This window comes from Theropithecus gelada, chromosome 10, assembly GCF_003255815.1.
Source record: "Theropithecus gelada isolate Dixy chromosome 10, Tgel_1.0, whole genome shotgun sequence".
Classification (NCBI taxonomy): Eukaryota; Metazoa; Chordata; class Mammalia; order Primates; family Cercopithecidae; genus Theropithecus; species Theropithecus gelada.
This window is the reverse complement of record NC_037678.1, coordinates 42,779,048-42,803,908: the sequence shown is the minus strand read 5'-3', so window position 1 is coordinate 42,803,908 and position 24,861 is coordinate 42,779,048. Positions and strand designations below refer to the sequence as shown.

Sequence of the window (24,861 nt, the reverse complement as noted above, 5' to 3'; positions counted from 1 at the left end):
GGGTGATGTCTGTCCCACAATCTAGACTGAAAGGTCTTCCTCCATCCCTGCACCTGTTTCTCAGCCTCTACCTCTTGCTCCGTGCTAGGGAGCCTGCTCAGGGAAGACATGCTTATTTAGATTAATTCAATCAGTGGGTAGAAGGGTCATTCAAATCCATGAAAAGTCCTCATTTTAAGCTGTGTCTTTTGGAAATATCCTCTTTTGGCTTTGAAGTAGCAAAACCTGGTAACCTTCTGATACCTTGGTGAGGATCAGTCAGATCAATAAGTTTTTGTTGTGGTCCTACTGTGTATCCTTGCTGTGTTCATAGAGGCTGGATCAATAAGTAAATGAGAATGACTTGCTCCTAGCACAGATTTCACACAGAGTGAGTTTTCGTTTATGTCTAGAAATCTGCAAAGGGAACTTTTTCTCAGTTAAGAACAAATATTAAAAGTATGTGATGATAAGCCTGAGACATTTGCAATGGGCTCAAGGACTTGCTTCATCAAAAACTGAAAAGATTAAACCACATTCAGTATGGTTTTATGTTTAAGCATCTTACAGTTCTCTGAAAATGGCAGTTCCTTTTTCCTGTATTAGACCCTCCGCATTATGAAGGAATCTGTCCCGAGACCTTTGAGAGTCCTGCATTCATGAATGTCACCGTAGCATCCAGTCTCTCTCATAACATGCGGTAAAGGCCAACTGAAAAATGGCTGTGACTCCTCCAGGCTCCTGAGGAGACTATCAATACAAGACTGCAGTCATTTATAAAGCTATTAAAACAAAGTGGGGCCGGAGCCCTTGCTGAAATGATTTTCAGAGTTGTTATTTTCTCTCTAAAACACATGGCAAACAATGGCATGTTAGAAATTCAACACTTGGCTGAGTTCCACTTTTTGAATTTTACTTTATCCCAAACTTCTGTGAAACGACCATGTTGTTCAACTGACTTGCTTGCTTTGCGTTCCCGTCTGCACACTAGGAGTTGACTTCCTTTTGTGTACCATGTTTCTTAAGAAGTAAAACCTGCCTTCATCTGTGGAAGCGACCCTGTTGGATAATGACTTCAGCCCCCAGGAATTAAATCCTGGCCCAAGAAAACTGCAAAAGCACAAACTGCAAAACTGCAACCTACATTGTATGTGATACTTTGGAGTTACTTGCAGGCAGCAGCACCTGCAGTGGCAGGGCAGGTGGGGACTGTGTTGTTGGGAAAGCTCAATTAACCGGCACCCACATTTCCTAGTACGCTAAGGAATGACCCTGTCTGCCTGTGAAGCAGCTAAACCCCATCTCTGCTCCTGAGTAAACATGAACATTCTGTTCCCTAATACCTTCCTCTCATGCTGTTAACTTCACTCAGCTGATTTCAGACACACATAGAATAACACAAAGGCTGGCCTAGCAGACCTGGAGTTCAGCCCACCCTTCAGTTCACGCAGCAGTATTCACCGATGATCTACCATCTCCACACCCTGCTAGGACGTGGTGGGTGGGGAAAGGCTGTCGCTTAAAGTCTGTGCAGGAGACAGATGATAAACAAACTGGAAAGATACCAGTTGGTTGGGGGGATTAAGATAAGTGGAGTGGTGGTGATTGGAGGCTCAGGGGGTTTCTGAGAAGCTGGTTCCAGCCTTGGATGGTCCCAGCAGAGCCGTGTGGCAGGCAGAGGAAGGAGATGACACGGAGACCCTAAGGTGGGACATCTAGAAACTGAAGGAAGAGCCATGTGGCTGGGGGTACAGTGGACAGGGAGAAAGTGCAGGGACCATGTGGAGCTGGGTGGGGGCAGCGGCCACCATGGGGAAAGTCACTGTGTCATTTTTGGTCCAAACTCAGACATTTTTGAAAGAAAAACGTGACTGCTATTAGTAATCATCTGGGACAGCAGGTGTCAACCTGGACTGTACCTGGAAACCCATGAGTTAGGCAGCTTAGTGGACAGAGATGGTGGCATCACCTTGCCCCTGTGTTGCCCACCGTTCCACTGGAAAGTGCCGCAAGCTGGCGAGCGTGTGTCCTCTCGGTTCTAGCCACCATCGCCCTGGTCCGGAGTCCTTCCTCTGGCAGGTGGGCAGCTGCATTGACAAGCCAGCCCTCCATTAAGACCTGTCTCCTTTGTTTCCTTCTCTCCTCTTGCCCTGGATGGGGCTCTTAGGAACACTGCCACGGAAATGCAAGAAGGAGCTCCTGGCCGTGAAGCTAAGGAACCGGCCAAGCAAACAGGAACTGGAAGACCGGAACATTTTCCCCCGAAGGACTGATGAAGAAAGACAGGAGATCCGGCAGCAGATCGAGATGAAGCTCTCCAAGTAAGTGGCAGCGTGCGGACACAGTTGGGCCTGTGCTCCGGCCTTGCAGGCTGAGCCCCTCTGAGATCCCACATGCTGAGTGTGCCAGGCTGGGGCGCACAACCCACCGTCTGCAGCAGGTCTCTTGACCCCGCCACCATTGACGTTAGGGGCCATGTGGGGGCCCTTTCCTGTGGGGACTGTCCCGTGCACGCTCAGATGTTTAGCATCATTCTTGGCCTCTACACACGACACTTCTCGTGACAATCAAAACTGTCCCTGGACATCATCAAATGCCTCCTGGAGGGTGAATTGCTCCACTGGCCTGTAGGAGCCAGGCAAGGACTGGGCCAAACTGATGAGGACATGGCTTGTCAGTGTTAGAGACAGGGGACGTCTCTGTTCACCTCTATCTGATCATTTTCCTGCAAGAAGGTGGATCCAGTGTTGCCAGATCTTCTAAGTCAAGTAAAGCTACCTCCCTTCCCCTCCCACCCACACACACACAGTTATGCAGTCACGTGTCATTTAATGACAGGATACATCCTCAGAAATGCGTCATTAGGAGATTTTGTTGTCGTGGGAACATCACAGAGTGCACTACACAAACCCAGAGGGTGCGGTCTGCTGCACATCTGACTACGTGCTGTAGCTGATGGTTCCGGGGCTACAAACCCGTACAGCACATGACTCTACTGAATACTGCAGGCAATTCTAGCACATCATCGTATTGAAATATTTCTCAATATAGAAAACGTACATTAAAATATGACATACAAAATACTAAAAAGTTCCCTCTGTATAGAGCACTTACCATGAATGGAGCTTGCAGGCCTGGAAGTTGCTCTGGGTGAGTCCCGAGTGAGTGGTGAGCCAACTAGCGCGTGAAAGTGCACCACTGCAGACTTCAGAATCACTGCACACTTAGGCTATGCTACATTTATAGAAACATATTTTCTTCAATAATAAGTTAACCTTAGCTTACTGTAACTTTTTACTGGAAAAACTTTTAACTTTTGGACTCTTATAACAGCACTTAGCACAAAACACAAATTATATAGCTGCATAAAAATAATTTCTCCTTACCCTTATTCTATAAGCTTTTTATACTTTTCAATTTTATGTTTTACTTTTTAAATGTTTCATTAAAAATTAAAACACAAATGCCACATTAGCCTAGGCCTGCACAGGGTCAGAACCATCAATATCACTGTCGTCTTCCTCCTCCACAGCTCATCCCCCGAAAGGTCTTCAGGGGCAATAACGTGCATAGGCCTGTCATCTCCTATGAGAACAGTGCCTTCCAGATTGAGGGACCTGCTGAAGGCTGCTTTACAGTTAACTTTTTTTTAATAAGTAGAAGGAGCACACTCTAAAATATTCATTAAAATTATAGTGAATACATAAAGCAGTAACACAGTCATTGAATATCATGATCAAGTGTGATGTACTGCATGGTTACATGCACTAGACTTTTAGAGGACTTGGCAGCATGGTAGGGTTTTTTACACCAGCATCGCCACAGACATGTTAGGAACGCGTTACCCCAAGGTGTTATATGACAGCACCAATGTCACTAGGCATTAGTTATTTTACACCTCCATTTTCATCTTCTGGAACTACTGTTATGTATGTGTGTCGTAGATGTCGTATATCATCGAAACGTCATGAGGTACATGTCTGCATATATACACATACATGTCTACATACGCATCATTTTCTGGACAATATGTGCACCAAGTCCACCCATCTGCCCAGAGCCATGGTTGGGCACCTTCTGTGTGGCACCCCTGAAGGGTTCCCTGGGTGGTCCCTGTGGTCTGCTGGGCTGGAGATGGACTGTCTCATGGGGCAGGACAGAGTGGAGCTGCTGCGTCTTGCTGGTTGAGGTCTGTAGGGATCCAGTCATGCCCCTGAGACAGAATGGTGGCCTTCTTTTGGAAGGCAAGGCTGCCATGAGCCAGGTGGAGCTGACCTTTGTGGCGTTCCAGGGTTGGGCACCTGCCTAGTTGCTTTCCACATTCCAGAGCCACTGGAGTTCAGAACCCCTCAGAGCTTGCTGAGTACCCCAGTTTGACACTGCCCAAAGGTGCCAAGAGCCACTGAGCAGGCATCAGTGAGCTTTCAGAGGAAAGTCATTCCATTCTGGCAGAGTGGGCCTCTGTTTCCTCTTTCACCGGGCCAGTGGCAGGCTAACCTGTCCCGTGTGAGGCAGGAGAGGAAATTCTGATAAAACTCGTGCACACTGTCCCAACAGCCACAGTCTGCATCTCCTGCCCATCCTTGTGAGGTGTGAGCCGGTCTGTGCAGGGTTGGGCCTGGCAGACAGTACCCTGGACAGCCCCTAGTCCGCTCCTTCCCTCTTTAAACCTCAAAAGCTGACCTTTCCCTGGAGGGAGAGACAGTGCCCTGGGGTGAGGGGAACCAGTTCTGGGAGCGCCACTGCCTCTGTTGATTTGCTCTTCACCCTTGCTGTCCCCATGCCCGTGAGTCACTGGAGACCCTGGGAAAATGCAGGTTCTGATGGTGCGGGTGTAGGGAGGCCTGAGAGGCTGCATTTCTAGCAGGCTTCTGGGGCTGCCGACGCTGCTCGCTGCTGGGCTGCAGGTCACACTTTGAGAAGCAAGGGTCTGCAGCGGGGTCCCCAGCCTGGGAACCATTGACGTTTGGGCCCAGATGGTTCTCCGTGGAGGAGCCGTCCTGTGTGTAGTGTGTTAGCAGCATTCCTCCCGCCTTCCACTAGATACTAGTAGTACACCCTCCACTTCTGACCACCAAATGCGTCCCAGACACCGCCCAACGTCCCCTGAGGCCAGAGACAACAGAATGGTCCCTGGGTGAGAATCCATGATCTGAAGGTTGGACTCCCGCTCTGGGCAGATTTTCCTCTAAGCAGTGGGGCTCTTCATTTCTAGGAAGGGTTGTTTCTGGTCTCCGCTGCGGAGCTTGGGCCCCAGTATTCCCAACTCCCACCAAAATCCCTACTTGAGTGTTTTCACAATGGAGGGCTGTGAACGTGAGCAGGTGAGGCCGGCCCGGGGCGGGGCTGTGCGGAGAGCACGAGGCCCTTCCCTTCCAGGTGTCGCGGCGTTGTGCTTGGGGCGCCGGTGCAGGTTGCATTTCTACCAGCGGCTGGGAAAGCCGTGCTGCTTGGCCTCTGCACCACGGTGTGGTCATCCCAGGCTTTCATTTCGGCGAGTCTCAGTGATGGGACGTGTGTTCCTAAGGCTTGGTTTCTCTGATTTCCGGTGAGGTTGAGCATTATTTTCAGCATTTATCAGCTTTTTTGGTTTCTTCTTTGATTGATGGACTTTGCCTGAAGTTTTCTTTATCTTAATGATTTTTAGGAGTTTACCTTTGAAGCTGTGGCTTCTAATCCTTCCCCGTTTTGAGTTACATGATTCTTTTCTCTGTTTGGGGCTTGTATTTTCAGTTTTAAAATACTTTTCTTTGAGGTATAGAAGTTTTGATTTTTAAGGCTGTCAGATTGCCAATCATAAACTTCAAGAGCTCACAGCCTTTTTCTGTGAGGACCAAGTTGTCAGAATTTTGAGGTTTATGACTCAGGCTGTCTCCGCCACCCCTACTCAGTTCGGCCGCTGTGGTAATGAGCAGCTGTAGACAATCTGAGGCTGAAGGGGCACGTCTGTGTGTCAATAAAACTTTATTTACAAAAATAGCCAGCAGTCCATTGGGTCCAACTGGCGCTTTGCTGACCCCTGATGTGCTTTATGGTTCGCACTGTTTGTACCATGTTTAAAAATCTTTCCCAGCCTGGAGGTCAACAAAATTTTATTCACTTCTGTTATCTGCGGTTGCCTTTACTTGTGCCAGTTAATAATGGTTTTCTATTTGATAATCAAACCGAGTTCTTTCAAATTACAATATTAAGTGAATTGACCTAAACAAAAAAAAGTAAGTAATGGATGATAGTACATGTGATTCAAAAACCAACAAAAATTACGGTGGTGCTTGGAATGAGAGAAGCCTGGGGTCCCCACCCCGACTGTGAAGGTGGAGAGGGAGGTTGGGAGAAGGTTGGGCTGCTGGGGATACCCCAAACGCCCCCCTACGTAAGAAGTACCAAAACCATGGGCCCTGTGGCTTGTTTTTACTCCACTACTTACTGAATCTGGAATGAATTTTAAACCTTGGACTGGAATGTAGTAGCTCCCTGGATACTTGTCACCATGTTTAAAAACCCGGAATTAGACACAGAGAAAACAGCAGCGGAGGAGTTGCATCCCAGGAGGTCAGACATGGCTTCCTGGAGGCTCCGTTTGTTTTCCCTACAGCAGTGGCTTAATTGGTCTCCTTTGTCTCTGCTCTGCCTCCTTTCAGAGATTCCTCCACCATCTCTTGCTAAGTAATTCAGCCTCTGGTTGCCATGGCAACGTGCCGTCTACTGTAGCCCAAAGAACATTTGCCATTTCTTTTTTTTAATTTCCAGAACCTTCATATTTTATCTTCTGAGTGCTCTGGGGCCTTTTCCTGGTGAAGTAGTCACTGTTCCCCATGGCTACCCCAGAACACATCCGTGTGCTTGGTCTGGGATCCCCAGGAAAGTCAGGGTCCCGTTTGAAAGAGTGAAGCAATATGCTGATTTTCACCCCTCTCTGTGTAGGAGCTCAGCTTACCTTTAAAACTTGTGTAGATGCATCAGCAGAGTATGGAGGCCCACAGTTCCTGCACGGTAGGTGTGCCCTGGAAATCATGCACAGACGCACGGGCTCTATTGCCTCCATCCTGTCTACAGCCACCATCTCAGAGCAGTGGGAAGGACCCACTGCCGGCTTTCAGCATAGGTGCCGATCGTGTGCTGCCTTACTTTCTTTCATTTACATAATCTTCACAGTAACCCAGTCAAGCAGGTGTTACTATCATCTCCATTTTACAGATGAAAAAATTGAGACTTAGTGAGAAGGGAACTGGCCCAGGGCCACGCAGCTTGCAGAAGCTGCTGTGCAGTGTGATGGGCCGTTTGTTAGAGTCCCAGGCCTGGGCCTGGGAGAAGCATTCTGGACACAAAAGCACTGTGGCTCCCTGTTTATCTTAGGCATGGCTTTGAATTTTCATATATTGGTTTGGCTTTGATCAGGGTATCTGCTGGCAGCCAGGCAACATCCCAAGCCTCTCAGGCAAAGGACTTCACATTTGCTCTAAAGCAGTGCAGAATGTTGGCCGGGCACAGTGGCTCACGCCTGTCATCCCAGCACTTTGGGAGGCCGAGGCAGGCAGATCACTTGAGGTCAGGAGTTCAAGACCAGCCTGGCCAATATGGCGAAACACTGTCTCTACTAAAAATACAACATTTAGCCGGGTGTGGTGGCAGGTGCCTGTAGTCCAAGCATCTACACGAGTTTTAAAGGTAAGCTGAGCTCCTACACAAAGGGGGCTGAAAATTCTCCTGAGGCAGGAGAATCGCTTGAACCCAGGAGGTGGAGTTTGCAGTGAGCCAAGATCGTGCCATTGTACTCCAGCCTGGATGACAGAGCAAGACTCTGTCTCTGGAGCGGGGGAAAGCAGTGCAGAATGTCAACCCAGCACGGAGCAGTAGGGAGTTGGACATCCTCAGGGGGAACACATAGAAAGAGACGCTGCCCAGCAAGGGCTCTGGAGCAGCGCAGCAGGTGGGCTAGAACCCCAGCTGTCCCCGTCTCGGCTGTGTGAGATAGGCCAGCACCAGTGTCTCAAAATCTCTCTCCTTGTTTGTGAAATGGGGATGGTGGCAGTACCCGCCTCAGGGCCTGCTGGAAGATTCCATGTTAGTCCCTGAAGAAAGTCGTAAAAGCACATTTTCAGCAGGGGTGCTGGGGGCCAGAGCTGCTGCTGTCACAGTCAGGGCTGGATGCACTCCTGGGCGAGCTGTTACCTGCACGGGGCAGAGGCCAGGGCAGGCCTTGGGGCGGGATGAAGTGAGTGCTGCTGCATGAACAGCGGTCACGATGCTAGTGGGCCGGGGAGTGCAGGCGTGTTGCTGTTGATGGGGCGTGAGTGTCATTCCCATTCGTGACTGTTGTGTAATTTTGCCCGAAGAGCGAGGAATAGGTTAGGCATCTCCTAACTCATGCACAAACCTTCTATTGTCATTCCCTTTAGGGCATTCTTTGCTCCCGGGAATGTGTGTGAGAAGCTGATTAATGCTCAGTAGCATCTTTCAGGAGGGGGTACTTAGCGTGTTCACACAGCAGTTAGCGGATCTCTGAGCAGCTTCTCTGTACGTTTTGTTCTGTGGCCTCCAGAACACACTACACCCTCAGGTGTCCTCCTGGGCTGTGGCCTCCCACTCTGTCTGCAGGAGCAGGACACAGCGTGCAGCGAGTTCAGATGCTTCCTCCTCTGGACGTGCTTTGGGCAAGGCAGGCCTATTTTTGGTCCTGGAGACAGAACGCACAGAGATGTGGAGACAGACAGTGTCCCCGCAGAAGCTGTGGTTTGGGCTGCAAGGCGGAAACCGTGCCTGGTCAGCCGGGGGACCAGCCTGTCTCACTGGAGCCTTCGTTCTGCTGTGAGCTTTTACCTGAAACTGCACGGACAGAAATTTTCATTTCCACAGAAATGGTCTTTGGTAAATTTCAGACACGTGGAAGGGGGAGGAATCAGCTTCCAATGCCGGCCTTTATAATGACACCACTAATAGCAGCATCTGAGAGGGTCTACCCTGACGCTGGGTAGGCGCAGTGCTGATTGCCTGCAGTGGTGGACAGGGACCATCATCCCTGCTCTGCAGATGAGGAGACCGGGCAGAGAGGCTAAGCAGTGCCCCCGGGTCTTACAATTCATGAACAGTGAGGCTGTGACCTCTAGGGCCCTCGCTCCCAACCACTGAACCTTGCTGCCTGAGGCCAAGCATCTGGCTGACACCTTGTGGACAGGGCCAGGAAGCTGATGATATACTATAGCTGAAGGCCAGTTTCCAGTGAATGTTTGTATTAATGAGGTGGTTATGGTCCACGTTCACTGGACTGAGTCCCTTGCCCGCTGACGTCTGCAACCCTGAAGCTCTGTGCTCGGTATTGTGTGGGTGTTGGACACATGCTCCTTCATGGATCTTACTACATCCCCTGAGACCCTCACTGAGGAGTGAACACACCTGACGTGGGTCACTCCCAGAGCAGGGCTGAGCCGCCGCGAGCACTGAGGGTTTCTGTTGTCACAGTTATCATTTCCATCCTGAAAAGTGGTTGCAAAGTTTGCCTTCTGCCTCAGGGTTAATCCATGGCTGCTGGGATGGATGGTAGCACTGGAAATTACCTGCAGGGGAAGGCTGCACCTGCAGAATGGACCCAGGTGATCATGCCACATCCAATGTCATTGCCCATCTCTTGGGGTGCTTACCCCCAATTACAGAGATTTCGAATTCATGTAGCATGCACGTGCTAGGTGCTGGGGTGCGGAGATGAAAAGATGTGCTCACAGATGATAAGTCATTGTGTATGGTAAAAGATGTACAGAGATAGATGTGTGGACCAGCTTCAGGAGGGAGGGTGAGTGTGTCCCAGGTAGACCAGCCAGCGAGAGCTCAAAGGCCGGAAGCAGCACCGCTTTCCCAGGACCACCCTGGGGGCTGAGAAGGTTCAGAGTTGGGTGATGGTGGCAGGGCAGAGGTAGAAGGCTGGAGGGGCCGCAGGGCCAGGTGGTGGGGGCTCCTGTGCTGCCTGCTATGGGTTCCCAATCCACACTGAGCTCCTTTTGTCATCCCGGGCTCAGCTCAGATGTCACCTTCCTGACCGTCCCCAAATGGCACAGCCTCGCTGTTACCCTGTGTCACATCGTCCACTGCTGTGTTCTTAGTCTCTTGCACAGTTGCTGAAAGTGCCATTTACTCATGTGTTCTGTTCGCCTCTTCAGGGTGTGCCCACTGGCATGACGGGGCCCTGCCATACTGTTCTGGGAGGACCCTGCTCACCAAGGAGGTGCCGGCAAAGCTGGTGGGAAATGGCAGATGAGGAGGCCTGGCTTTCCCAAAAAGCAGCCAGGGCTCCCTGAGGGGTCAGGAGCAAGGGCATGTCTGGAAAACGCCCGTCTGCTGCAGTGTGGGGCAGGTTTGGGAGAACAAGGCCAGAGGTAGGTGGGCAGACGAGGGTCTCTCACGTGCGACAGGCCCAGGAGCCAGCACCATCCTGGGGCTGCGGGGCTGCAGAGAGGACGGCAGAGCTAGTGAGGATGAACGGCAGGCCTGGGGGCGAGGGAGGAGGGGCTGCCAGCCTGGGGGTGGGCGGGTCTACAATGGTGATGAGAGAATCCAGAATAAGGAAGGCAGACACAGGGAAAAGGTTATGTGTCCACAGAGTCCCTGGGCCGTCAGATCCCTGGGGTTTTTGGCAGTGGTTACATCCGATTGTGCAGTTGAGATTGCCCAAGGAACACATGGGCTGGAAGGGGAAACTGCCCGCTCCACGCTGGACTCACTGATCTTAGCTGAGGTCAAGGGTATTCAGAGCCCTGTACGGTCCTGCATTTCCTGTTATCCTTGGTCCATCTCCTTCTACACTATCTTCCTTCCAGCTTCACACACTTGTACAGAAGAGAATGGCGAGTTGTTTTTCACTGACCACCAGGAACCAGAACAGGCTTCTGTGTGTGCCAGTGAAATTAGCCCTATCCATCTCTCGGGAATGGAGCAGTGTTAAGCTTTTTTTAAAAGCACCATCTGAAGACAATGGGGGCTTGAAACCCATTTTCTTGTTCTGAAGCCTGTGGGGCCTCAGCTATTGCACCTTGCTGAATAATTTGGGGTTTTAGGTTGGGCACATCAAGGGCAAAGGGCTTCTGTTTGGATAAAACAGGAGGTGAGCGGAAGGTGAGATCCCCTCGTGTTGCTGAGAAGGGAGCTGGGGGCTGAGTTCCCTGGCTTCAGAGGTGAGGTCTCACAAGCTGGACCTGGGGACTGTCCCTGTGGACCCAAGCTGGACTGGGAAGTCCAGAGAACCCTTGACTTGAAGAGGGCCCTTGTTAATGAACAGTCTTCAAGGAGCAAAGCCCAGACTGTTCTCCCAGTTTGGTGCACACGTGAGGAGGGGCCTCATCAGGGGGAATTTGGCTTCCTGGTATTCAAAAGCACATTTGTCTGCTCAGTCTCTGAAATTACCAGTGGGACAATTTCCAAAGGGATCACCAGAAAGAAGGCAAATGCAGAGACGAACAAGGAACTCATGCCCAGGATCGTTCTTGATCAAAATGCCAACAGCTGGGCATCTTCAGACGAAAGAAATGCAGTTATGGCAGGAAAGACTCAGCTGTACTTGGGTTCCCGGTTTTTTGTTTGTTTGTTTTTGAGACGGAGTCTCACTCTGTCTCCAGGCTGGACTGCAGTGGCATGATCTCAGCTCACTGCAACCTCCACCTCCCAGGTTCAAGTGATTCTCCTGCCTCAGCCTCCCAAGTAGCTGGGATTACAGGCATGTACCACCACGCCCAGCTAACTTTTGTATTTTCAGTAGAGACAGTGTTTCACCATGTTAGCCAGGATGGTCTCGATCTCTTGACCTTGTGATCTGCCTGCCTCAGCCTCCCAAAGTGCTGGGACTACAGGCGTGAGCCACCGCGCCCGGCCTGGGTTTCCTGTTTTATAGTGAACCCCAAGGTTGTAAAACAGGCGATGAGGCTTGTGATAATTTACCTTTTGGGATCATGGGTCTGCAAACTGGATGAGAGTTTTAAGCATGTCAGGTGTGCAAATATCTCCTGTGGTTCCAGGAATTTCTCCTTGCATAGCCACCATTGTCTAGAGCAACAGTCCCCAACCATTTTTGTACCGGGAACCAGTTTCATGGAAGACAGTTTTTCCATGGACCATGGAGGAGGATGGTTTCGGGATGATTCAAGCACATTACATTTATTGTGCAGTTTATCTCTATTATTATTACATTGTAATAGATAATGAAATTATTATACAACTCACCATAATATAGAATCAGTGGGAGCCTGAGCTTGTTTTCCTGCAACTAGCTGGTCCCATCTGGAGGTGATGGGAAACGATGACAGATCATCAGGCATTAGATTCTCATAAGGAGTGGGCAACCCAGATCCCTCACAGGCGCAGTTCACCCTCGGCTGAGAATCCAATGCTGCAGCTGATCTGACAGGAGGTGGAGCTGAGGCAGTAATGCTTGCTTGCCACTGCTCACCTCCTGCTATGTGGCCAGGTTCCTAACAGGCTAGGTTCCCCCAGATGGGTACTGGGGTTGGGAACCCCTGTTCTAGAGCGGTCTACACGTGCTGGGGACTCTGGGTCCATTACAGCATTTCCTTCCTGTGTGACAGGTCTCACAGTCTCCACTCTGCATGTGAGGAAATGGAGGCTCAGAATTGTCAGTGAGTAGCTGAGTGAGAACATGAACCTGAGCCTCTCCAGCTCAAAGTCCTTTTCCTTAGCCTATTTCACAACTCCCTGGAACTCATCCATGGCCATCCTCTGGTTCAAATTATCCTCCACCTAAGCAGTAGACGTTCCTGTAAGGAAGGAAGGAACTTCTTCAATGCTGTATCCTCAGTGCCTGGTACACAACAGGCTGTCAGCTAATTACTGGTGAATGGATGGTTGGTTAGATGGATAGATGGATGATTGTATGATTGGATAGATGGGTGTTTGGGTAGTTAGATGGATGGCCACCTGGATGGGGGGATGATTGAACGGATGAATGGCTAGTGGGGTAATTGCATTATGAGATGCATGAGTAGGTAGATGGAGAGACAGCTGGATGAATGGATAGATGGGTGGATAAGTGGTTGGATGTTGTATAGTTAGATTATAGGAGACATTGTTGAACTAAATTCTTACTAAATGGCATCCTATTCACTGTGCTTGATGTACCCTAATATCTGTTCATCCATCCATGCAACTGTCTCAGCAGGCACAGTGGGTTGGACGCAATTCCCTAAGAGTTTAGTTCAGTACAATAAGTGTTTATTGAATGAATGTCTGTCTTTGTGTAGTAGGCTCTTCGGGTACATTTAAGCAATGATTCCATTTACTACATTGATTACAAGCAACATATTCAGAAGTGTATTTGTGAATAGTGTGAGCCCTCAGGTCCTCAGTTGCCATTGCCAGTCTTGGAGACTGGTTCTGTGCTGTGTGTCCAGGCCAGGGTCTGCATACGTTTCTGGCGACACCACTGCTGTCTGGCTGCTGACCAGCCTGGGCTGTTTCTGGGCTGTAGATCCTTAGGCCCTCAAGTGGGGATACTCCAGAAGCCCCCACTTCACCCTCACTGGAAGGAAGTCTCTGGTGGACAACAAGCTACTCCTAAAGCTTTCTGAGCACTTGTCAGGAGGAATAGGGAGAAAGCTTTATCGGAATGAATAAGACCAATAATACTAACCCATGACTCGCCACAGGAGACAGGGGGGGATGGCATCTTCACAGCTCATTCAACAAAGTAGAAGTCACAGACCCAAATGCTCTGTGAGTGACCTGGGCCAGGCAGGGCTGTGGCATCCTGGGGAGTGTGCACTCCTGTTCAAGAGGGCAGCTGTCACTCAGGTCCTATGGGCCATCACCCCTGGCCATTGTGGCCAGAATTTCCAAGAGAAAATGAAGATTTGATTTTTTGGTGAAATAGCCTTCATGTAAATGTTGAGAGCCTCTTCAGATTTTTAAAAGCAACGTGTGCACCCAGAAAACATATCTGCGGACCATATTTGGCCCGGGACCACCCACTGGCCACCTCTGATAGGAAGTCACTTATGCACTTGGTTTTGGAGAAGTACATGTTTGTTTACACTGAGGTTAAGGGGATTTTCAACTCTTGAGTTAGTGGGGAAAATAAATGGGTCATCCTGTAAATTGACTGTCAGCAGCGGAAGCCTCCAGGGCTACCACTGTCAGTATCCTAGGGAGCCCCTGCGAACCCGTCTCCTTCCTCCCACATGTGAGGGGGCTGCCCCTGTGTGCGGCCCTCTCAGCTCCACCCTCGCTCCGAGGAAGCAGCACAGTGCGCCACTGAGAAGTCAGGATGGACAGACTGCCTTGGTTCCCAGCCAGCTCTGCAGTTTTCCAGCATGTGGGCACGGGGAAGTCATCTCCTGACATACGCCTTACTTTCCTACTCGGTGAAAGGGGTGTGATTACAACAGAGCCTGTCTTGTGGGGCCATGGGAAGGATGCAATGAGCCATCACATGTAGCATGCCTGGAATCATGCCTGGCAGACAGGAAGCTCTCCGGGAAGAAAAGGAAGAAATCTGAGCTCCATGAGGATAGGGAATTTGTCTCTTTCAGTTTTAACAGCTTTGTTGAGACGTAATTCACACACCATACGCTTCACGCACTTTAAGCGTCCAATTCAGAGCTTCCAACATATTCATAGAGTTGTATTTCTATCAGCACAATTGATTTTAAGATATTTTCCTTACTCCAGAAAGGAGCCTCTCCCCCTCAGCAGTATCTCCAGTCCCTAGAATGGTGCTGAGTCCTGTGGGTACTCGGTGATTTTGCAGCTACTGCTGCAGGGCTGAAGGGGAAACTGCATGGGAAGGCGTCTCCTAAACATGACCAGGTATTGGCGTCACCATTCCCTTTGCTTCACCAACTTTATCTTCATCAGATCCTTTTCTTCTTCTTCAGCATCTTTTCATTGTCATCATTTTATCTTCATCACCATCGTCACCTTCACCACTTGTTTATCATCATCTTTGTCATTTTCATCTTTTTCTTCCTCGTTATCTTTCCATCATCTTTAGCAACAACTTTGTCAACATTTTTATCCCCATCATCATTTTCATCCTTTCCGTAATCACGAATTTGCCCCATCTTTGCTCCCTAGGAGACACTCGGGGAACTTGGGCTCTCAATCCCCTTGACGTCTGGGGGCTTGGCCTGTGAGGGGAATGAAGCCCACATCTAAAGCAGGTTCTGGAGCCTCTGCTGAGCCTGATTGTGCCTGGAGAGAAGAGAACTCTTGAGAATGGTGGGGGCTGGGCGCAGTGGATCATGCCCGCAATCCCAGAACTTTGGAAAGCCGAGGCAGGAGAATCGCTTGAGTCCAGGATCTCTTGCTATGTTGCCCAGGCTGGTCACCAGACCTGGGTGCCCACAGGCAGGTAAGAGGGAGGTGCCTGAGTTACCAAGTGACCACAGGACTGAGGCACCTCCCTCTTATCTTCCTGCTATTTTCCAGATCAGCCTGGGCAACACAGCCAGATTCCATCTGTACAAAAAATAAAAATTTAAAAACAGCTAGGCATGGTGGTGCATACCTGTGATCTCAGCTACTTGGGAGGCTCAGGAGGGAGGGAGGATGGCTTGAGCCAGTTAGAGGCTGCAGTGAGCTATGATGGTGCCATTGCACTCCAGCCTGGGCAACAGAATGAGACTCTGTCATTAGAAAAAAAAAAGAAAACAAAATGGTGGGAAGGTGAGTCTGAGCTGGGACACTGCAGATCCCACAGGTCCAGCTCGGGTTGCCACCCCTGTGTGTGGTTTGGTTGGGCCAGTGCTGTCCCGGTACTGGCCATCCATCAACTGAGGCACCTGGTTGGGCCGATGCTGTCCCGGTACTGGCCACCCGTCAGCTGAGGCATGCAGGACTGTGCCATCTATAGCCTTCTTTGGATTCCGAGATCCCAATAACAGAGGCTGTTGGCATTTAGCAATTTATATGATTTTCTTCCTTTTTTTGATGCTACACATTTATCCAGCTGACTTTCCCAGCCCTCCAGGGGTACCGTTGCTGGGGCTTCCAGTCTCTTTTTGTTTAGAAATCTCAGGGCAAGCGGAGATCAGGTCTGTTCTACACAGAGGCTCTTCCTGAGCACCACCTCCTGCTTCACCGCTGTGGTGAGGGGTCTGCCTGTGAACACTGCAGAGCCTCCAAGGTCAAGACCACCACCCAGATTCATGAGGGCACTTTCACAGATTTGTTGCAAAAATGCAAAGGAGCTCATGAGGCAGCGCTGTGAACAGGCTTTGTGGGATGTTGTGGGGAGAAATCAACCTCAGTCCTAAAGGGAGGGTGCTGGTGGTCCTGCAAAGGCTGGGGCAGGCAAGGCCAGCATGGATCAGGCAAAGCAGTGGCTATCATGTATGGATCTTGTACATTCTGCTTTTAGATGAAGGTAGCTAAGCAACAGAACACACAGCTTCCAAATCTAGACAAGTTTAAACTGGCAAATCTCAGCCCGAGAGGATATAAATATGAGGCTTCGTCGTCTTGGGTGGAAGTCCCCATGTACAGGGAGGGAGATCCCATCTGTGTGTGGTATGCAGGGTCCAGGGAGTGGGACCCCGAGTCCCATCCTGTGCAGGGGAGAGGCTCAGGCACCTTCTGTTTAGTGTCAGTGTGAAGTGGCCCTGTCCCTGCTGAGGCCTCCACAGAGGGTCAGCTGCTGTTTGTTTTCCTTGGTTGCTTGGGAATCTGCAGAGGATGGTACAGCATGTTTTGTAAGAAAATGCAAAACAACCTCAAGCGCCATTCAGTATCAATAAAACATGATTCCCAAACCAGGGAGCAGGTGGCTTGGTGGGCTTGCAGGCCTGGCTGAGAGCCATGGGCTGAGTGAGCCCAGGGAAGTCACTTGATGTGTCCGAGCCTTGAAATGGGTGTGTGATGTCTGCCTGCTCAGATGCCTGTGGGGACTAAATAGCACACAGCCCTGCTTCACCCAGGATCGGGGCTTAGCGTGTGTGAGTAGAAGTCATAGTAATAACAGCACAACCATAGCTCATTAACATGTATGAAACCCATGTTATGTATGAGGGGTGGTGTTTGGCTGCATTCATTTCAACATAAGATGTAAATGCTATTATTGGATGTTCTTAGCAGCTAAGGAAATGGAGGCCCACAGAGATTAGTTAAGATGCTCAAAGTCACACAGCTGGTGAGCTAGTGGAGCTGAGATGTGACCCAGGCGGGCTGACTCCAGATACCATGTTAGAGCCACCCCACTCTCTGGGATGGTTGCCAGGCAGTCAGGACTGGCATGGTTGTTCCAAAATCAACAAGGATTCAGACTCCTCTTATCTTCCTGCTATTTACCCTCATGCTGGTGTGGATCCTCCATGGTCCAGGGTGGCTGCAAAGGCACTAGACATCACATTCAAATCCCAAAGGGGAATGCATCTCAGCTGAGTCAGCTCTTCCAGAGGGCTCCTCCCAGAAACTCCTCCACATCTACCTACTGCTCCTTGGTTGGCCCCTCCTCATGTGGCCGTGGTCAGCTGGAAAAGAGACTGCTCTGAATAGGACCCGCACTGAGGCCTAAGAAGGGGAGAAGGGAGATGGGGTAGGAAACTCGCGGCTTCTGCTGCTTTAGGTGTCCAAGTTAATTTTGTTATGTTAAAGGAAGAAAAGCAACAAATGAAGAGATGGATGAGTGAATGGAAAGTATTCTGTCTGTTAGGTAGCAATGATTTCTAAATGATGTCTGGAGCTGCCTGGTTTGAGGAGTGCACGTGGAGCCCTGTGGGCTTGGAGAGTGGCGCCCGGGAATTTACAAATGCCCCATTCCTGACCCTCCCATGCTGGGCCAGGGAGGGAGCTGCTGGCAGGAAGTTGAGGAGGAGGAGGGAAAGGGGAACCCTGAGGGGCCTCGAGAGTGATGTGGAAAAACACACTACCCCGTCCCCAGCAATCCCATCCCCTCCACGGTGATCCCACCCCCTCCACGGCGATCCCACCCCCTCCACGGCGATCCCACCCCCCCCACGGCGATCCCATCCCCTCCACGGCGATCCCATCCCCCCTACAGCGATCCCATCCTCTCTCCGACGTTTTAGTTCCGCAGCAGATGTTTCCTGAACAGCCTCCATGTGCCACTCTCTGCACTGGGCCTAGGATGGGGGGAACGAACAAAGCAGATGCGGGGAGCTGCCTTCTGAAGCTTCCGTTCCACCAGCAAGCATAGGGGAGGGGAGGTCAAGTGAACATGTGTGTGGTACATGTGGAATACGTGGCTGTGACTGGACAGGGGAAGGGCTGCAGGGCAGAGTGACCATGTTCCACGCAGTTGGCTCCCAGAGTCCCCTCCTGGGCTGGTGGGCGCTGGTGCATGTCAGTGCCATTGCTGAGGAAGGTCTGAGTCCTGTAGAAATGATGTGGTCTGCAAATGAGGTGCACCTGTCTTTTCTTAAATCGAGGACACTTTCAGGTGGATTTGGTTTCTCTGACTCGGCTGGTTCAGTCAGCCTGATGGGCACCTACCGTGTGCCTCAGGCCCCGTGCTGGGCAAGGCCCTGCCTCCAGCTCCCAGCCTCACTAGGAGGGAGGGATGGGAGCCACAGGACATGCCCAGTGGAACAGCCACCAGGGCAGGTGAACCCTGGAGAGGGGTGGGCTGGGACGGTGACCCTGGGAAGCCACAGGAAGGAGCGCATGGGAGTGACCCTGGAAGCCCAGAGATGGAGATGGGGAGGGGAAGGGCTGGCAGGGGCCCTGCCTGAGCGAAAGATCAGAGACAGGCAATGCTCAGCATCCAAGGAGGAAAGCAGAAGGAGCTGGAGGGCAAGGCGGCCCTGGTACCTGGCAGATGCTCCACTGGTGCCTGTGGAATGGACCCGAAAGGATCTTAGCCCTGGGAGCAGGCAGTATGGAGCATTACGTATTCTTTCCATTTTCAAAATTTGAAGAAGGGACTTATATACATGGTAAAAAATAAAACGGTACTTCTCACTCCCACCTCATCCATCTGTCCGGAGTCAGCCACTGTCCATGAGACCATGTGTGACCATTCAGAAGTGGGTCTTTGTAGGAGTCCTAACGCCCAGAACAGTAATCTGCAGATATTACCCCCCATGTGCTGTGCCCAGCTCGGGCCTCAGCTGGCACCTGTGGTAGGTCCTTCACTCGGCATCAGTCTCTGGAGGGAGGTGGAGTAAAGACCTGTCCTCAGTGCTCAGCCTCAGGTGACTACTCAAAAAGCCGTTGGAAAGAAGAGATCATAAGCATGATTTGTTCATGCTTTAAACACTATTTTAAAGTAAATCATACAGATGTCACTTGCTTGGCCATCACTTTGAGGCAGAATCCAAGGACATTTCTTTGAGGAAGAATCTACCAACTTAAGTTATTTTTGCTCTAAACAAAGGCTGGATGCGTCTCCTACAAGTTCCACTGTCAGTTTCTTTGGAGAGGAGTGAGTATTTAAAGACACTTGGAAGCAATCTGAGTGCAGAATCCTTCCAGAGTTGTAAGACCCCGCCTCCCCAGATCTCACTCCTCTCTCCCACGCAAACTGCACAGCGGTATTTTTAGCAACTTGCCTCTACCGACTCCAAAGCTCAGTTTTCATAGAAGTTACATTTTCATTTTACATCCGTGTGAGATCATTCAATCAATGTGCATTAAAAGCTTAATTAAATTACCTGATTACAGAAACAAGTACACCTGGTGCCAATAGGTTTGGGAACAAAAGCTACCAGTTCCTGATCCATGCACAGCTCAGCTGGTGTGGCCAGGCAGGTCTGAAATCTGTAGGGAGGCCACGAAGTCAGGACGGGACTCCCAGCATGACTGGGGCCACTGTCCACAGGAAGGATTTCTGCTTCAAGAAGCCTCAGCCTGTCTCTAAGGCCTTTCCGCTGATCAGATCAGGTCTACCCAGTTCAGCCAGGACACTCTCCTTGCCTTAAAGTCAGCTGATGGTGGCCCTTGATCACATCTACCAGACACCGTCACAGCAGCACCTAGATGAGTGTTTGGTTGAGTAACTGGGGACTGTGACCCCACCCGTCGCACCCTTCAGGTTGACACATCAAATTGACCCTCATAGATTCAAGGTTGGCGAGAAGCTCGTGAACAGATCTAAGAGTGTACTCAGTCTCTCACTCACAGCCTCACTCCGCAGGTGATTTGTAGAGAAGCCAGTATTCAAGCAAAGGGCAAGTTCAAAGCTTAGACTCTTGATGATGTGGTTTTGCAGTTTCTATACTCACGTTTATTCCATTTTATCTTCCCCAGAGTCTGGCCGGGAGAGCCTTCCACATAAGGGCTAATGGAGCAGCACCCGGTTCCTTTCTGTAATGGCATTGAATTCCACCGCGGGGATGAACACAGGTCCTTTAGGCTCTAATGGGCATTGAGGCTCTGCCCTGTGGTTGGCTATCATGAACATCCTCATACGTGTGTCTGTAAGAGGCCCATGTGGAAGGATGTTCACACACGCCAGAAATCTTGGAACTAGACCTGGCAGGTTAGAGAATATATGCATCTGTCATTTTTGACCTGAGCACTGATGACCAGGGAATGCCCCTGACTGACAGCCCCACCAGTAGTGCGGGAGGGACTCTGTCTACACTCCTGTCACCATTGTGGATGTTCCAGCTTTCTGCCCTCTGCTGATCTGGAGGTGGCACAGTGGCGTGCTGTTTGGCACAACCACACACTCCATGTGGTTGTTATTTCCGTGGAGATCTGTGAATAACGATGAGCTTTGGACTTGCCCCACAACTGAAGCCCAGTTCCACCAGTAAGGCTGAGCTGTGTCCCACAAGCCCAGAACCATGCACCCTGCAGTGGGATCCCTGCATCGCCAGTGGCTTCTCTGCTCATTTTGCTGTGCCAGCTTGAGAGGCTGTGCAGGGGCTGGGGATTCAGCAGTGACCAGGTAGACAAAGTCTCTGCCCTTGGAGGGGTCCTGAGTCCCTAACTGGCCAGCGTGGTGGCTTGTCCTGGGTTAGCACACATACTGCCTTTTGCACTCTGGTGGCAGCTGTGCAAGCGTGAGACTGTGGTATGTCTTTCACAGGCTTGGACGGGGGCTTGCCCAAGGTTGCCTTGTTGCTGTCAAAACCAGCCTTTGGGCTAAAGTTTCTCAATGTAAACGTGGCCTTGCCTTGATGTCCCATTCATGTATCCACTCATTCATTCATTCATTCAGTCAGTCAGTCACTTGTTTGTTCATTCATTCATTCACTCATTCATCCAGTCACTCGTTTATTCATTCATTCACTCATTCATTCATTCATTCAGTCACTCCATTCATTCATTCAGTCACTGGTTCATTGATCACTTATCATGGGCCAGGCTTGGTTCCAGAGCCCTGAGTACACAGCATTGGGTACTACTGATGCAGTTCTTACCATTAAGGTACTCAAAACATAAATAATCAATTCTGGCCATGAAGGCCACAAAATACACAAATGCACTGGGGAGCAAACTGTGCAGAAAGGAGGCAGTTACTTCAGCTGGAGGAGTGGGGGTCGGCTTTCTAGAAGAAGAGGTTTAAGCTGAACCATGGGGAGATCTGGGTAACAACCTTCTTAGCAGAGGGAAGGGCCCAGGCAGAGGCACTGGGTGGGAATCAGCTTGGCATGTGCCGTGGTCTGAATGTTTGTGTCCTCCCCAAATTCATGTGTCACCCCCAGTATGATGGTGGTTGTAGATGGGGCCTTTGGGAGGTGATTAGGTCACAAGCGGGCAGTGCTCTTGAGCGAGATCAGCGCCCTCATAAAAGGGAACCCTGAGGGCTGCATTGCTCCCTCCACCGTGTGAGGACACAGGGAGAAGATACTGTCTCTGGGAAAGTGGGTCCTCCCCAGAGGCCGAATCTGCTGGCACCTTGACCTTGGACTTCCCAGATTCCAGAACTGGGAGAAATGGATTTTTGTTGTTTATAAGACACTGAGTTTAGGGGACTGTGTTGTAGCAGCCCCACTGGGCAAGGGCTGGACCAAAGGAGGACAAGGTATGGGGAGGAGGGAGAGGAGCGGGGTGGGGGAGGGGTGCTCAGCGGCTTCGGGGAGGCTGGAGCTCTGCTCTTCAGCAGGTTGTCTCCCTCCAGGAATTCCCTGCCATGGGCTGGGGCCTCTGGGTCCTGGTGGATGAACACACATCTTCGCTGAGTGTCCCTGGCCCGGGCCAGTGTGGGGCCAGTGTCTTGGTTCTTCCTTACTGACTCAACCTGGACTTGGCTTACCCTTGGCTGGGACCCGAGGAGGTCAGGCAGGGTGGTGGGGCCCAGTGGGACGTGGGGCACATTCCTTCCAGTGCAAGCCCCTGCCCCAGCCTTACACCTGGTATTACACTGCACACATTGTCCTCACCCTGCCTCTCACACCTGCACTCTCTCCACACACCCTCCTGGCCCTGCCTCTCTCACACCTGCTCTTCTGCACACACCCTGCTGGCCCCGCCTCTCACACCTGTGCTCTCTCCACACACCCTCCTGACCCTGCCTCTCACACCTGCTCTTCTGCACACACCCTGCTGGCCCCGCCTCTCACACCTGTGCTCTCTACACACACTGTCCTCACTCTGCCTCTCACACCCGCTCTCCCACACACTCCGTCCTTGCCCTGTCTTTTATGCCCGCTCTGCACACACCGTCCTGGCCCTGCCTCTTATGCCTGCTGCCTCTGCTTCCCTCTGCTTCCCTCTCTCACATCCTTCCCTGCAGGCTGCCTCTCTCCCTCTTCTTTGCACACATGTTCTTGGCCTTTCTTCCTCACTCCACTTTCCTCCTTTCAAAGATAGCATTGGCAGGGCTGGGTGTCACTGTGAATGACGTTCTCTGCGTTACCTTGACTGTGAGAACAGAAGGTGCCTCTCTACGGGTAGATGCGAGTTTGGTCCTGAAAGTCAAGGGCCTGGTTTTCCTCCGCAGGATTCAAATCCTTCCTTCTCCCCGCTCCCCTCCCTTTTCTTCTTCCCTCCCTCCCATAGTTCTCAGGCACCAGGTGATTCCTCAGCACCTCTGAGAGTCCCCAAATGGAAGGTGACTTGGGTATCCCTTGGTGTCCGTGTTGCTGTCTTTAGCACCTGGAAGAGGAGGTGGAAGGGGCATGTCCACGGTGGAGTTGGGGAAGCCTCTCGGGGCAGCCAGGGAACCATTCAGAGAGACTGGTGCTGGTGACCAGCTGGCCTTCATGGGCGGGGATGGAAGTGAACTTTGTGCCTCACCTGAGGCCTTAGAATACCGGGCTCCAGGCGGCTGATTGACGGCGAGACCCCTCCCCAGCTCCAACGGGGCTGTTCCTGGGCGAGACCCCTCCCCAGCTCCAACGGGGCTGTTCCTGGTGCAGAGGGTGAGGGACTCATCTATAGCCCAGGGTCGCTAACTCATCCCTGGGCGGGGCAGTCTAGAGTCCCTTTTTGGCTTAGGGTGGGTCACAGAGCCAGGCTGACAAAACAGAAATGGCAACAGTGATGGAGACAGTGCAGTGTGCAGCTTGCAGAGCCCAGGGCACGGCGGCCTGGCTAGCCCCCTCACATATGGCTCTCTCCTTTCAGTCTCAGCAGGTGAGAACATGGAGGTGCAGAGAGGGGACTGGCTGCACCCAGGAGGTGGAGGACAAGAGACACTGGAGAGTCTGGGGGGCCAACTCCACATACCTGGAGTTCTTTCCTGTGCTGCCCTGGGAGGGAGCCCATGCTCCAGGGGACATATTTCTCCTGCAGGGTGGGGTTGGGAGGACAGAGTAGGCAGGAGCCTTTGGCCTGAAGGCATGCCACTGTGGGCATTAAGAGGCATGGGACACCTTCCTGGCATCAGAAGCCCCCCACCGCACCAAGCTTGGCGGGGCTTCCTGGAGTTGAAGTTGCCCTGCTTCCTGTGCCCTCAGGACATAGGAGGCAGGCCAGCCATTCTCTGTGGCCTTTTAGAAACTCGGGGCAGCTCTGTGGATTGTCACAGCAACTGGGGCTCCTGCTGTATTTTCAGGATGGTCCCGGGAGGCAGTGTTCTGCAGCCATGGGGCACTTCCTTAGCAATGAAGACTGGCCCCCCATTCCACTTGACTTCTGAATGTCCCTGGGACACTCGTGAGAGTCCGAAGCCCGTTTATGATGACCTGAGCCTCAGCCTAAGTGCACTGTGGACACACACAGGAGGTATTTTGGTGGAGTTGTATTACAGGTGACGTCTCCTGGAATGCAAATGCCAGAACCCTCTCCCATAGAGGGGGGAGGGAACTTTGCTTTGTCCAGAACTTCATCAAGAAGCATTCCTCCGCCAGTGTCTCTCAGGGCATGGAGTGACCAGTGTGGCAGCTGTGGGTCTGTCTGCATTTGTGGCTGGCACTGTGATGGTGATTTTTCTGTAGGGGCAGCATTGGCAGTGTGCGTTGTGTTACCTAATCCAGCCATGCCTGGTGCTTACCTATTGGAATATGCGTTATTTGATTAAAACTTAATTTCCTTTTTCCTCCTTTATATTGCCGATAGGGTATTATGTTGTTTTTTGGTTATGCGTATGAGGGATTTGGAGGAAAAGGGACAAGACAGAACAACTGTTATAATGGGGGTGTGTGTGGGGTCCAGTGGGGCTGGGGACCTCTGTGTGAGGAGAAGGACATCCTTGCCGGACAGGGACAGTGTGAACAGCCACCTATCGGTAAACACAGCTCGGCGTGGGGCCATCACCGGGCACAGAGTTTTGGGAGGGGTGGGAGTAGGAAGCACTGCTGGAGGGGTCATGTGGACTGAAAGGCTTGCTGAAGGCCTTGGAGGTTGTCCTGAGGATGGTGGGAACCCAGGCTTGAGCTCATCGTGGGAGTGGGAGTTAAGAGTTATGCTGCTGTGGGCAGGGAGGTGGACACTGTGGAAGTCTCCATCATCCAGGGCCGAGGCTTGTGGCCTGGATCAGGGAAGCGGCATAGGGGATGGAGAGAGGCAGATGGATGGACAGACGGATGGATGGATGCA

General features: G+C 51.3%; 1 protein-coding gene across 6 annotated transcripts in view; it reads left to right on the top strand.

Annotated features, from left to right (window-relative positions):
• PHACTR3 (phosphatase and actin regulator 3) overlaps positions 1–24,861 on the top strand; it is a 269,728-nt gene that overhangs the window by 226,379 nt on the left and 18,488 nt on the right. For all 6 annotated transcript variants that reach the window (XM_025400502.1, XM_025400501.1, XM_025400504.1 and 3 more), the window contains one exon: positions 2,147–2,300. In XM_025400502.1, coding sequence (XP_025256287.1) covers positions 2,147–2,300 — 154 coding nt within the window. The remainder of the gene's footprint in view (positions 1–2,146; positions 2,301–24,861) is intronic.